This window comes from Vulpes vulpes, chromosome 12 (genome assembly GCF_048418805.1).
Source record: "Vulpes vulpes isolate BD-2025 chromosome 12, VulVul3, whole genome shotgun sequence".
Classification (NCBI taxonomy): Eukaryota; Metazoa; Chordata; class Mammalia; order Carnivora; family Canidae; genus Vulpes; species Vulpes vulpes.
The window spans coordinates 19,516,810-19,528,771 of NC_132791.1; the positions used below are offsets into that span (position 1 = coordinate 19,516,810).

The window sequence follows — 11,962 nt, forward strand, 5'->3', positions numbered from 1 at the left end:
ATTAAATCTAAATGTAATATAGTCACACAATAGACAGTCTTGTAATGATTGAAACTATAGGTCTGAAAAACTATGCCTCAAGACTGAATCTAACCTGCTGCCCGTTTTTCTTTTGCACAGCCTGTGAACTAAGAGTGGCTTTCAGATACTCAAATGCTTGAAGCAATCCAAAAGAGTATTTTATGATTTATACAAATTATATGAAATTAAATTTTAGTGTCCACAAATAAACTTGTATTGGAACACAGCAAGCTCATTCATTTATATATTTTCTATGGCTGCTTTTTGTTCTACAACAGCACAACTGAGTACTTGTGACAGAAACCGAATGAAGGATGGGAATCTGCATTTACAGGTTCCTATTCCATAGCTACATCAACCTATAATCTTTTCAGTCCTCTGTGAAAAAATTTTCACTGGACTAGAGAAATGGAAGTTTCTGAACAGATATTTGTTGGATGTCCCTTGTGTGCCACTAAGCACTTTCACAGTCTAGTGGGACAAGCATAATCTCAACCCAAAAGGATGACTTCTTTAAGGTAAATTAAAAAAGTATTCTAGGAACAGTGATAAAGGGAGTAGGGGAAAGCATCATAAAGGAGGAAATACCTGGGCTAGGTCATAAAGGATGAGTGAAGTATGCCTCAAGTGGAGAGTAACAAGTATTCTAGGCAGGATTCAAAAAGATGTATTCAGGGATCTGCAAATAATTGTGATACAGCTGGAGGGTATATGGGAAGCAAGGAGAGAGAAAGATTGGGGCAGCCATAAAAGGTCAGCACTGAGTCTGGACTTAATCTTAAGCCTGACTGGTGTTTAACTTTTTTGGTAATATACTCAGTAAAAGACCTTGATCACATACATGCAATTCTAGGTAATATAAATAAACATAAATATCATACGTAAATATATATACTATACACTGGCCCACTGTCAATCTAGTATTACATATTAGTAAGGCTTATTAATTACATTTCCATTTAAGATAAGTATTTACTTCCCCTCACCCAGTGAATCATCTTGTGCACAAGATTTTTTTTTAAATTTTTTTAAAATTTTTATTTATTTATGATAGTCACAGAGAGAGAAAGAGAGAGAGGCAGAGACATAGGCAGAGGGAGAAGCAGGCTCCATGCACCAGGAGCCCGATGTGGGATTCAATCCCAGGTCTCCAGGATCGCGCCCTAGGCCAAAGGCAGGCGCCAAACCGCTGTGTCACCCAGGGATCCCGTGCACAAGATTTTTAAGACTTTCCACTGTAGAGAATGGAAAGGAACTCGGGTTTGTAATCTATAACCAACATGAGCAGTGAGTTACAGAAAGACCGGTCTGGTGCCACAGTAGGAGTCAGAGTGAAAGAGTCTGGATGCAAATGATCAGTTAAGAGCCTGTCTTAAAACATGAGAAGGGAGGGAGTGTTCTGGCTGGCTCAGTAGGGCGTTAAGACTCTGAATCTTGGAGTCATGAGTTCAAACCCCACGTTGGGCACAGAGCTTACTTAAAATAAAAGGCACGGGGAGGAAGGCATGAACTATGCTAGTGGTCCTGGAGACAAAAAAAAAAAAGGGACAGGCCAGAGGGAAATTTAGGAGGCAGAAATGACAGGATGTGGGAACTACTTACAGGATAAGAGGGCAAAGGGAAGACAAACATTAATGTTCAAGTCCCTAGATGGGTTATGCAGTAGACAGCAGACCCTGTGTGTGGTTTGGGAAGACAGAATGATACATTTAGGGATTTTTGTAAGTAAGGGACTTTCAGGCAAGATATCTTAGGGCTATCCAGGTAGTATCTGTAATACAGGTCTGGAGCTCAGGAGAAAGGCTGAAGTAGGACATACAGATTACCAACTTGTTAGGAAGGGTCACTCAAATAAAGATGGCTTGTAACGAAATGAGAGAGAAGGAGAATGCTTTAGGAGAGAGTGTTTAAAGTGAAGTGAGGACAGAATCCTGGGAAACACAAAATATAAGGGGTAAAGGAAGATTACCCAGTAAAAAGAGACAGAGAAATAGAAGGGAGGTGGCAGCAGGAGGTCCTGAAACAGTGGTGCTGCAGAAATCCACAGACAAGAAAGTAGTGTAAAGCATCACATGCTACAGAAGGTCAACTAGTATTTAGAGTGAAAAGAAGCCACTGGATTTGGTAATGAGCTCTGTGGTACCTTTAGTGAGAATGGTTTCAGAAGAGCAGCTACTGTGGTGAGAAAGAAAAAATTCCTTGGTTGTAGCTCACTTCTCCCCCTCCAACCCAATCATCATAATATACTAAAAAAGTAACTTACCAAATATACAGCTTCGTTATAGTTGTTTGCTTTCAATGATTCTTTAAGCTGACGAATCATAGCTTCTACAAACTCTCCACCAAAGTTGTAATTCCTGGCATTCAGCAGTCCAACTAATGTTGTATAAATTGTCAACTTCTCAGGTAACAGGCGTGCACTGATTTGAGAACCCAGTACAACAAGAAAACCCCAAAATGACAGTATTATGTTAAGCTGCTCGATTCTATATTATATAAATCTTTTGTCATTTTACTAACTTTGGAACAGGATTCCTTTGAGCTATATTTTTAAAACTATTTCAGAAAAGGCATAAATGTTGAGAAGAATTGGACATGACCCCTGTAATTTTTTATTTTAATTCTAATTAATCCAAGAATTAAAAGTAAAACAACTCTAATTATAAATTTATCAAACTAAAGTATAATTAATGCTAGACCAGTTTTTCTTCTAATGTGTTTAGTGGACTTTAAGAGCAGTTCTACAGAAACTGTTTCCATGGTAAAACATCTGGGGAATGCTGGGTGAAACAAGTTTCTTTAATGCAGAATCATTAAGAGGGAGATGGAACATTCGCCATTTCTAAACTTAGCTAACCAAATGTCACAGGATCAGAATTCCACTTTGAGAAACACTATTTTAGTTGCTTAGAAAAAATTCAGAACTAAAACCACTTCCAGCTAAGTTCCTATCAGCTAAATTGCTAAATGTCAACATGGTACTTGGACATAGTAAGATTTCTTTACACCCCTTTTATCCAAAAGTTGTTAACTATTTCTTTGCAAAGCACACATTAGAGTGATCAATGTCCATCTGAGAGATGAGAAAGCCTGGATTGTTAATTCCACCACTGGGAGATACTGTTTCATGATTTCATTTGAGACTTTTCCCACTTTAATTTACTCACAGATTAAATAATATTTGGTCTAGTTAACCTAACTCAAAGAAAGATTATGCCTATCAATATCTTTAAAAGCTTCTTCAGTCTTCTGAGAAGAACTATTACGCAAGTGACCAGTTCCCAAGTTTGGCTGGTACTACTGATTAAAAATACACATTAAACTCTATATATTGTATATATCTAAATGCACGTGCTTCAAAGAAAATCTCTGAAATGTGGAAGTGTCTACTTTCAAACTTAAAAAATAGTCAACTCAAATGATTTTAAGGTTCCAAGAAACGAAACATAAGGAAAATGCTCAATGTTAGTCCTATTTATCTCTATGCAAAAGAGTTCACCAAAGGTCACTTTGTCTGTATACATTTCCCATTAGAAGGAAAGCTAATAAAAAATATGGAAAGTAAACATATCTTTTGAACATTCCCAGAGCATTTAAAAGTAGATAATACATTATCACCTGGATTCACAAATCTTTTGCATACATACACTGTACAAAGAAGCCTTAAGATCTTGCTCTTGTAGTTAGGAAGATCAGCTTCTAAAACACCTGCCAAGCCTTCTAGGTTGCTCTCCAGAGAGCAGGCACTCTGTAGAGGACAGCATATTAAATATCTGTTAAGTACTCAGCAATTAGTGAGTGAAAATTTTCTAAGTGGTCATAAAAAAACGTTAAAGCCTTATATGCATAAGGCACTATGACAGGTTTAGTATAAATCAGTAATTGTTGCTCTATAGAAATCCATAAAAAGAGAATAAATGAAATTTTAAAAGTAAGCAGTCCGAGGAAGCAGAGTAAGAATTAGAAATGGAAGGACATCATCTGTTCTCCTGTGTTTCTGTAATTGATTCACTTAACACATGACTCTAAGCAAATTACCACAGGTATCTAAGACTTGTTTGTTCCTTATTTATAAATTGAGAGGATTATTTCTTAAGGTCTAAGACTCAAATTCTATGAAAATTATTAAGAACGTTTAACTCACAATTACCTGCATCCCAAGGGTTTAATATACATTTACTTTGGGATACAGATGCATGGCAATACAAGTTTCATCTAAAACTTATATCACCAAGTTTTGCTGCAGAAGTGAATCAAGCACAGTCAACTACAATCCTAAGCCCATCAGTCTGTGTCTATCTGGCACATACCTTTTCTCCTACTTTGCATATTAAGGATTCCAAATGATCTTCAGTTTCATTGGCATCCGAGGTCTTTCTCCTTTTGTGAGGCTGTCCTCCTGTTTCAACAATGTAAAAAATTAACATTACATGATGAATCTAATACCACAAATTTTATTTAACTTTTTAAATACTATAATCTCTTTCCTATCAGAAATGCTACTTTTTATACACTTTTTAAAAGATTTTATTTATTTATTCATGAGAGATGGAGAGAGAGGCCCAGACATAGGCAGAGAGAGAAGCTGGCTCCCTGCCAGCTAATGCCCCTGATGTGGGACTTGATCCCAGGACCCCGGAATCACAACCTGAGCCCAAGAGAGACGCTCAACCACTGAGCCACCCAGGTGCCCCACACAGGAACTGACCCACCACCTCCCTGATGGGGCTCCATTCACCAAAGGTCTCCATAACCAGGGACACTACAGTTAAACTCCAAGAGGCATTAGTTATGTTCAATTTGGTGTGAATAGTGCCCTACAAAGGCAATGCAACAGCCCTGTCCACTTCTGGGGATAGGGAGGAACACTGCTTACAACATCCTAACCACTAGTAGTTAGAATACTTTCTGGAACACTCCTGTACTGCTACTCCCATTCTTTAAACTGAATTGTTCACTGATGAACAGTGAACAAGCAACCAGTTGCTTGGTCCTAAAGTCTCTAAGTGCCAGTAATACTTATTATTCTAATAATGAAAATTATTATGTAAACCAATGAAATATGGGTATAAAACCAAGTTGAATGCTTTGGAAAGACTTGACTAGGCAAAAAAGGGAGGAAAACTTCAGAAGATGAGAATGGGAGCATAAAACATGAGCATTCCTCACTAGTTTCTCAAGTGTCTGAACTTTCAACTCTAATTAATAGCTCTGGTTCTATAGACCATGCAGAATTAGAGTACAGTTTACCTCAAGCAATGGGAATCACAATCAGCAGATATATACTCAAAGAAACAACCTGAACACTTGATCAAATAATCAGTGGTAGAAAAGTACGTTTTATGATTTCCTACTTTACTAGTCTATTCAAAAACCATTATCATTCAAATAATCTTTTTTTAAAGATTTTATTTATTTATTTGAGAGGGACTGAGCAAAAGTGAGCACAAGCAGGGGCATATGGAGAAGCAGTCTCCCTGATAATTAGGGAGCCCAACGGGAGGCTCGATCCCAAAACTTGGGATCATGACCTGAGCCGAAGGCAGATGCTCAACCGACTGAGCCACCCAGGTACTCCTCATTCAAAGAATCTTAAAAAAAAGAAAAAAAAAAAAAAACCATCTACCATACCCAAATCATTACCAATCACCTAACTGTCCTTTTGGTTGTTGAAGAATTCAGGCTGAACAAACTACAAATCAAACTTAGGCACTGGATAGTCTATTACTGTTAAGATTCTTACTATTAATCATCTTTTACCATTTTGTTTAAAACCTTAATATACACACCTTACATCTTTTGTGGAATAATCTACAGCTTAACAATTTTAAATTAACAATGTTAAGTATGGAACATGATGCTGTTGATAAACACAACGTTGGCTAGTGTCCCAATACAATTCAACTTTGGCTTCCACCAATTAGATTATTAGGACAACATGTGGACAAGGAAGCAAAACTCTGTAGCAGTGCTAGCGATCTGCATTAATAATGAAATCTGCAGTTGGGTACAGGATTACCCAGGAGTAAGTTAAATATAACTTAAATGGTCTCCAGACTTCTATAGCCAAAGGAATAGAGCCATTTTTAGAGAATTCATAATCACCTACTTGCCTCTATAACATCTGGCTTAAAATATGGTGATTCTCATAAAACATAGCACTCTGGTATTCTAAGCTTGGGTGTCAAAAGTCTCTTCAAGGGATGCCTGGATGGCTCAGCGGTTGAGTATCTGCCTTCGGCTCAGGATGTGACCCCGGGCTCCGGGATCGAGTCCCGCATCAAGCTCCTGCACGGAGCCTGCTTCTCTTCCCTCTGCCTATGTCTCTGCCTCTCTCTGTCTCTGTCATGAATAAATAAAATCTTTTAAAAAAAAAACAAAACAAAAACCCCAAGTCTCTTCAATGACTGAAACGGTCTTCAAGTACCTTAAACTTAAGCTGAATAAAACCAATCTATTACTAACTAGATAGGACCAAGACGGAAGTACTATAAAAGTCCACAGAGTAAAGCACTGTGTGCTTTGACACCCTGACCCTTTAGTTATCATTATGATCTGGCTTAAGTAACAAATGAATATAGTTTTGAGAGGATAATCCCATAAAAAAATATAACATGCATGCACTATGACAGTTGAGATGTATTCCTGGAGATATCTGCCCATGTAAAGTGTACATGTGTGACACAGTGGAATCAGTGACCTTGATTCTCAAATATGCATCAAACCTACATCACAGGATCTTTAAAGGTTCCACCACCCAAGCAGCCAACTTTTACACAAAGGTCTTCTATTTGCAGGATGTATTCCCTGAAAAAAAATCCACATATTCAATGCAATGTTTATAAGCTGTCAGCCAGGCTGTTAAAATAGCCTCTCCTAGAGCAGTGGTTTTTAACTGGTGAGATTTTGCCCCCGCTAGGGGCCACATGACGTACATACTGTCTCTGGAGACAGTTTTAATTGTCACAAATGGGGAAGTGCTACTGACATCCAGTGGGTAGAGGCCATGGATTCTGCTAAACATATTACATTGGATAACTCCTAACAACAAAGAATAATCCAGCCGGACATATCAACACTGCCGATGGTGAGCACCTTGGTTCTAGAAAGTAGAATATACTAATAGTATTCTTCAGAAACAGATTATGGTAAGGCTGAAAAAATGCAGATGGCGAAAAACTAGCTGAACGAGAGCAGTTTTTTGTTTTTGAAACTTTAGCCACCATTCTCTCCTTTCTGGCTCATCTACTCCGCCAACCCTTTATCTCACATCCCACCCTTCACATCTTCCCTAAATTAACTCTCCAGCTGGCTGGCTTGTTCCCCAATCTATTTGGAATCATACCCCAGTCTTTAAAGAAACCCTCCCAGACCCTCTTATAACCTAGAAAAAGAGAATATAATGCTGTGAGAAGGTAGGATTTCTAAAGAAAAACTAGAAAATACAACTACATAGTCCTCCCTAAACTGCAACTCCTATTTTCTCTCTTCCCATTCTGACTGTATGAAAGCACAAGTTTTGTTTGGAGAAGGGGAGGAGGCAGAAAGTACTAAGATAGGCCCCACTCTCACCTGATATTTGAGAGGATATAAAGGAGGGCTGGTAAAACTAGACGCATCTGAACTCACAACAGTAACAGGATATTGAACTCAAAACAGACCCTGGGTATGCAGAGTAAAGCAGCTTCATTAGAATAAAATTTTGGGAATTAGCTAAATGTTTTCATATACCCTCAAGGAAATATATCTAGGATAGCTCCCAAAGAATAGATTTTATATTAAATGTAACTACGTAGACATTTTACAACATAGATTCAGTTACATATTGCCACTTCACTCTGACACCCTTGGCTTATATAGGAGAGAGAAACCAATCTTTATTAAAACCCATTTATGAGGCACCTGGTGGCTCAGTGGGTTGAGCATCCAACTCTTAGTTTCTGCTCAGGTCATGACCTCAGGGTTGTGAGCTAGAGCCTGGCATCAGGCTCTGCAACTCAGTATGGAGTCGGCCGAGATTCCGTCTCTTCCCCTCCCTGCTCTCACATGCACTTATATCTTCTCTTTCTGATAAATAAAAAAATCTTAAAAAAAAAAAAAAATCCAGGGGATCCCTGGGTGGCTCAGCGGTTTGGCGCCTGCCTTTGGTCCAGGGCGCAATCCTGGAGTCCCGGGATCGAGTCCCACACCGGGCTCCCTGCATGGAGCCTGCTTCTTCCTCTGCCTGTGTCTCTGCCTCTCTCTCTCTCTCTCTCTCTCTATCATGAATAAATAAATAAAATCTTAAAAAAAAAAAATCCAAAAACCCTTTGAAAGGATCCTCACATACAAATAACTTTTTCCCTGTAAGGTGATCCTAACTTTATATGGATATACTGTACATCTTATACCCTGAATTATTATAAAAAGCGCACTAACTGGAAAACAAAGACCAACCCTGTAAAAGAGAAAGTAGCAAAACCAACCATACAAAAGGGAAAAGTAGATTTAAAGCAGAAGTGACCCTCACACCTGAAACAAACTATACTCTTCCTTCGAGTAACAAATCCCTTCACTTCTAATTATTTTTTCTATAAGTTAAAAAAGTAGTCACAGTCTAAAAGATAAGGCACTAATTCTAAGTAGCTTAAAAAGGGGGTTAAAATGGGTTTTTAGCAAAGGTATTTGATAATACAAATACTTTCTTAAAAGAACAAAATAATGTACTGAACTGAATGCATATAATGATATTATATGCATTAAAGCTTTGCAGATATTTTTTCCTTTTCTTCAGAGACATTCTTTTTAAAAAATTTTTAAAACAGATTTTATTTAATTATTCATGAAATACACACAGAGAGAGGCAGAAACACAGGCAGAGGGAGAAGGAGAAGCAGGCTTCCCACAAGGAGCCCAATGTGGGACTCAACCGCTGAGCCACCCAGGCGTCCCCCTTCAGAGACATTTTTAAAGGGATTCTAAGAAATTAGTTAGTTTTAGCACTGGACCAGTATCCATACTTGCTAAATTCCCTTTCAGGATTTCCCTTTCCTTCTCTATAAATTGAACTTCACTCCACCAGCTGAATTTCGTTGGTAGTCTAAGCCTGGACACTCTAGTCTCAACAAAGAGACACAATTTTAAAACTGCCCTCTATGAGCTGATCCTTTGCTACCTCTGTGATCCTAGCTCCTACAACTCCCCCCAGCCCCACCCCTCTGACTCTGCTACAGGGATACTGGCCTCTTTGCTTTCTGTGAACACCACAGGAATGCTCCGGCCTTCAGTCCTTGGCATTTGTGGTTCCCTTTTCTTAGACTATTGCTTTTCCCCATACAGCCACCTGGTTTGCTCCCTTCCTGCAAATCTCCCACCAGACACCATTCTCAGTGAGGCCTCTCCTGATCAACTGACATAAAACAGTAAATCCACCTCGTCTACAGTCTCTACCCCCTTTCCCCAGTTTTATTTTTCTCCATAGCACTTACTACCATTTGATACACTATATTTGATTGTATTCTGTCTGTAAAAGGGAGGCTTGATCTTTATACTGTCCACTACTGTACCGCCAGTAGTTAGGATAGTGCCTGGCACCGTTAAATATTTGTTAAATAAATAATTATATCTTGTCAAGCATATGGAAAGTCATGACAGCCAATGACTGATAAGAGCTGACAATAATCCAGAAATACTCAGGTGTATCTACTTAATTATGACTATCAGAATTCATTTTAAAACAGCCTTCTATAACATTTAAGTGTCTAATATTTCAGATCTTAAAAAGATTAGTAGATGCTTAATTAAAAGATTCAGATCACTGTTTATGGTAAACCCCAGCTGATCCAAATTGTGGCAATTTATCAAAGTTCCAGATTTGGTATAGTATCCAAGAGGAACTATATACAAACTGTCCTACTACTAAATTATTCACCAGAGTTAACTTTAATGAACTCATTTTACTTCTTTTTGTCTTATTTTTAGGTTCCTGCATCAAGATCCAAATGGATCATGATTTACTGTCCAGCTAGTATTAAAAGAAACTGTCAAGAGGGGATCCCTGGGTGGCTCAGCGGTTTGGCGCCTGCCTTTGGCCCAGGGCGCGATCCTGGAGTCCCGGGATCGGGTCCCGCTTCGGGCTCCTGGCATGGAGCCTGCTTCTCCCTCCTCCTGTGTCTCTGCCTCTCTCTATGTCTATAATAAATAAATAAATCTTAAAAAAAAAAAAAAAAAAAGAAACTGTCAAGAAAGTTATGCCACCATCACAATAGCAAAAGCAAAAGCTGTTTTCTACATATTCACATCCAATTCTCCAGGTTGCCCTCTGGAAACATTTTCTCTCCCTTTAAGGGTACCCTAAAAGGGAGAAGAGTGGAGAAAAGAAAATATGAGAAAAGCAAAGAAAACGATAAGAACTTTAAAAGACTCAAGTTCCCTAAACCCCAAGCAAATTGCATCAGGCATATTAGTTTTTGGTTAATAAAATTCAAAGCCTATGAAAACCGTTTTCTGTGCCCTGCACGTACATCATACACAAAACCTCACACGTTTAAAAAAAAAAATCTAGGCATCCAGCATAGTAATACTTGGGTAGTGAAGAGACCCCTGGATTTCCTTTTATCTGAGTCCTGGCACTGCTATGTCTCCATGTGTATTACACTAAAACTCCGGATCCTCAGGCATCAGATAAGGATGAACTAGAATATCCTCTCAAGCCATTCCCTAGCAGAAATCTGATGCTTCAATGTTAAAAGACATGTGATTCTGCTCCTACTCCTAAATGCCCCAAAATTCGAAGACAGGCAAATGTTAGTGAAGAAAATCAATTAAATGAAATTTTTTCTTCCATATTTTTTTCTTATATTGTTGACATGTGCCAGCGTTTGTCACCTCTCAAGCATTAACAGATGCTAAGTAAGCAAATATAACCATGAGATACTTGTTACATGTATTAACTCATTTATGACCCTCACAAAACTGAACAGAAGTCGGTATCCTTACACTTCTACATTACAGACTAAAGTTTCCAGGGGTGCTAGAACCTGGGCAAGATTATGAAGTAATGGTGGAGTCTAGCTTTGAACTTAAATCCTCTGACTCCAAAGTCTGGCCTCTTAACCATTATACCACATCCCTTTTAAAGAATATAGAATATTCTATAACCTGGAACATAGTAACAGAACTACTCAATTTCTTCCTTTTTTGGTGGATGTATGCTCTTGACTGATTCCTGTAAGGCGAGCATATTTTCCTGTTTTTAACCTGCCAAATTATCCTTGTTTTTGTTTTTTTTTTTTATGGTGGCAATACCGCGATCATCACCCTGGAGTGCAACCATCCAAATCCCTAAGGGCTCTCCAGTTAAGTTTTTCCAGCACCCTTCCCTTTCAACGAGGGAAATAACACTTGCAGCTAATTCGAAATCTACTGTAACGACGTGCATCTGTTTGTTAGTGACCTGAGTGTGGGTAACAGACGGCTTTCTTCCCTTGGAGCATGAAAGAAGGCAAATCTACGGATGACGGATACAGCGGAGCTCAGCCTGCGATGCCTCCGATCTCCCCACTCACCGCTTTGTTCCTTCCTCTCTGGGAGCCCTTTCCAGGTGCAGTTTGAGGGTCAAAACGAGACCCTGGGACTAGCGGGTACCTGTCACTGTGCCTAAGAGGCGGCCGCACAGACCCAGGTGTACTGCCCTGCTCGGCGGTACCGAGGACCAAATCCTGAAGACTCCTTAGAGACCAGCGGTCCAGCAGGCCGACGACTAAAGGAGCTGGGCGGAGGGGAGCGGGGCCTTTTAGCAAGTGGCCGGGCCTCATCCTCGCTCCACTCTCCCGGGCTCCCCGAACGCTGCCGGGGTGGGGGGTGTGCGTGCGTGTGCGTGTGCGGCGGGGGGAGGGCTTCCCATCCTTTCCTCGAGTCCCCGCGAACCCGGCCCCCACCTGGGCGCGGCCTCGGCGGTCGG

At 39.6% G+C, this 11,962-nt stretch overlaps 1 protein-coding gene across 5 annotated transcripts in view; it reads right to left on the minus strand.

Annotated features, from left to right (window-relative positions):
* The window catches only part of NCBP1 (nuclear cap binding protein subunit 1), a 37,543-nt gene that overhangs the window by 24,892 nt on the left and 689 nt on the right, over positions 1-11,962 (minus strand). For 2 of the 5 annotated variants that reach the window (XM_026013339.2, XM_072727876.1), the window contains exons 2-4: positions 4,332-4,420; positions 3,669-3,769; positions 2,285-2,441 (exon numbers count right to left, since the gene is read on the minus strand). In XM_026013339.2, the coding sequence (XP_025869124.1) occupies positions 2,285-2,441; positions 3,669-3,769; positions 4,332-4,420 (347 nt within the window). Of the gene's footprint in view, positions 1-2,284; positions 2,442-3,668; positions 3,770-4,331; positions 4,421-11,567; positions 11,961-11,962 lie in introns of those variants that run through there. The other 3 variants (XM_026013340.2, XM_072727875.1, XM_072727877.1) reach the window with 3 other exon arrangements.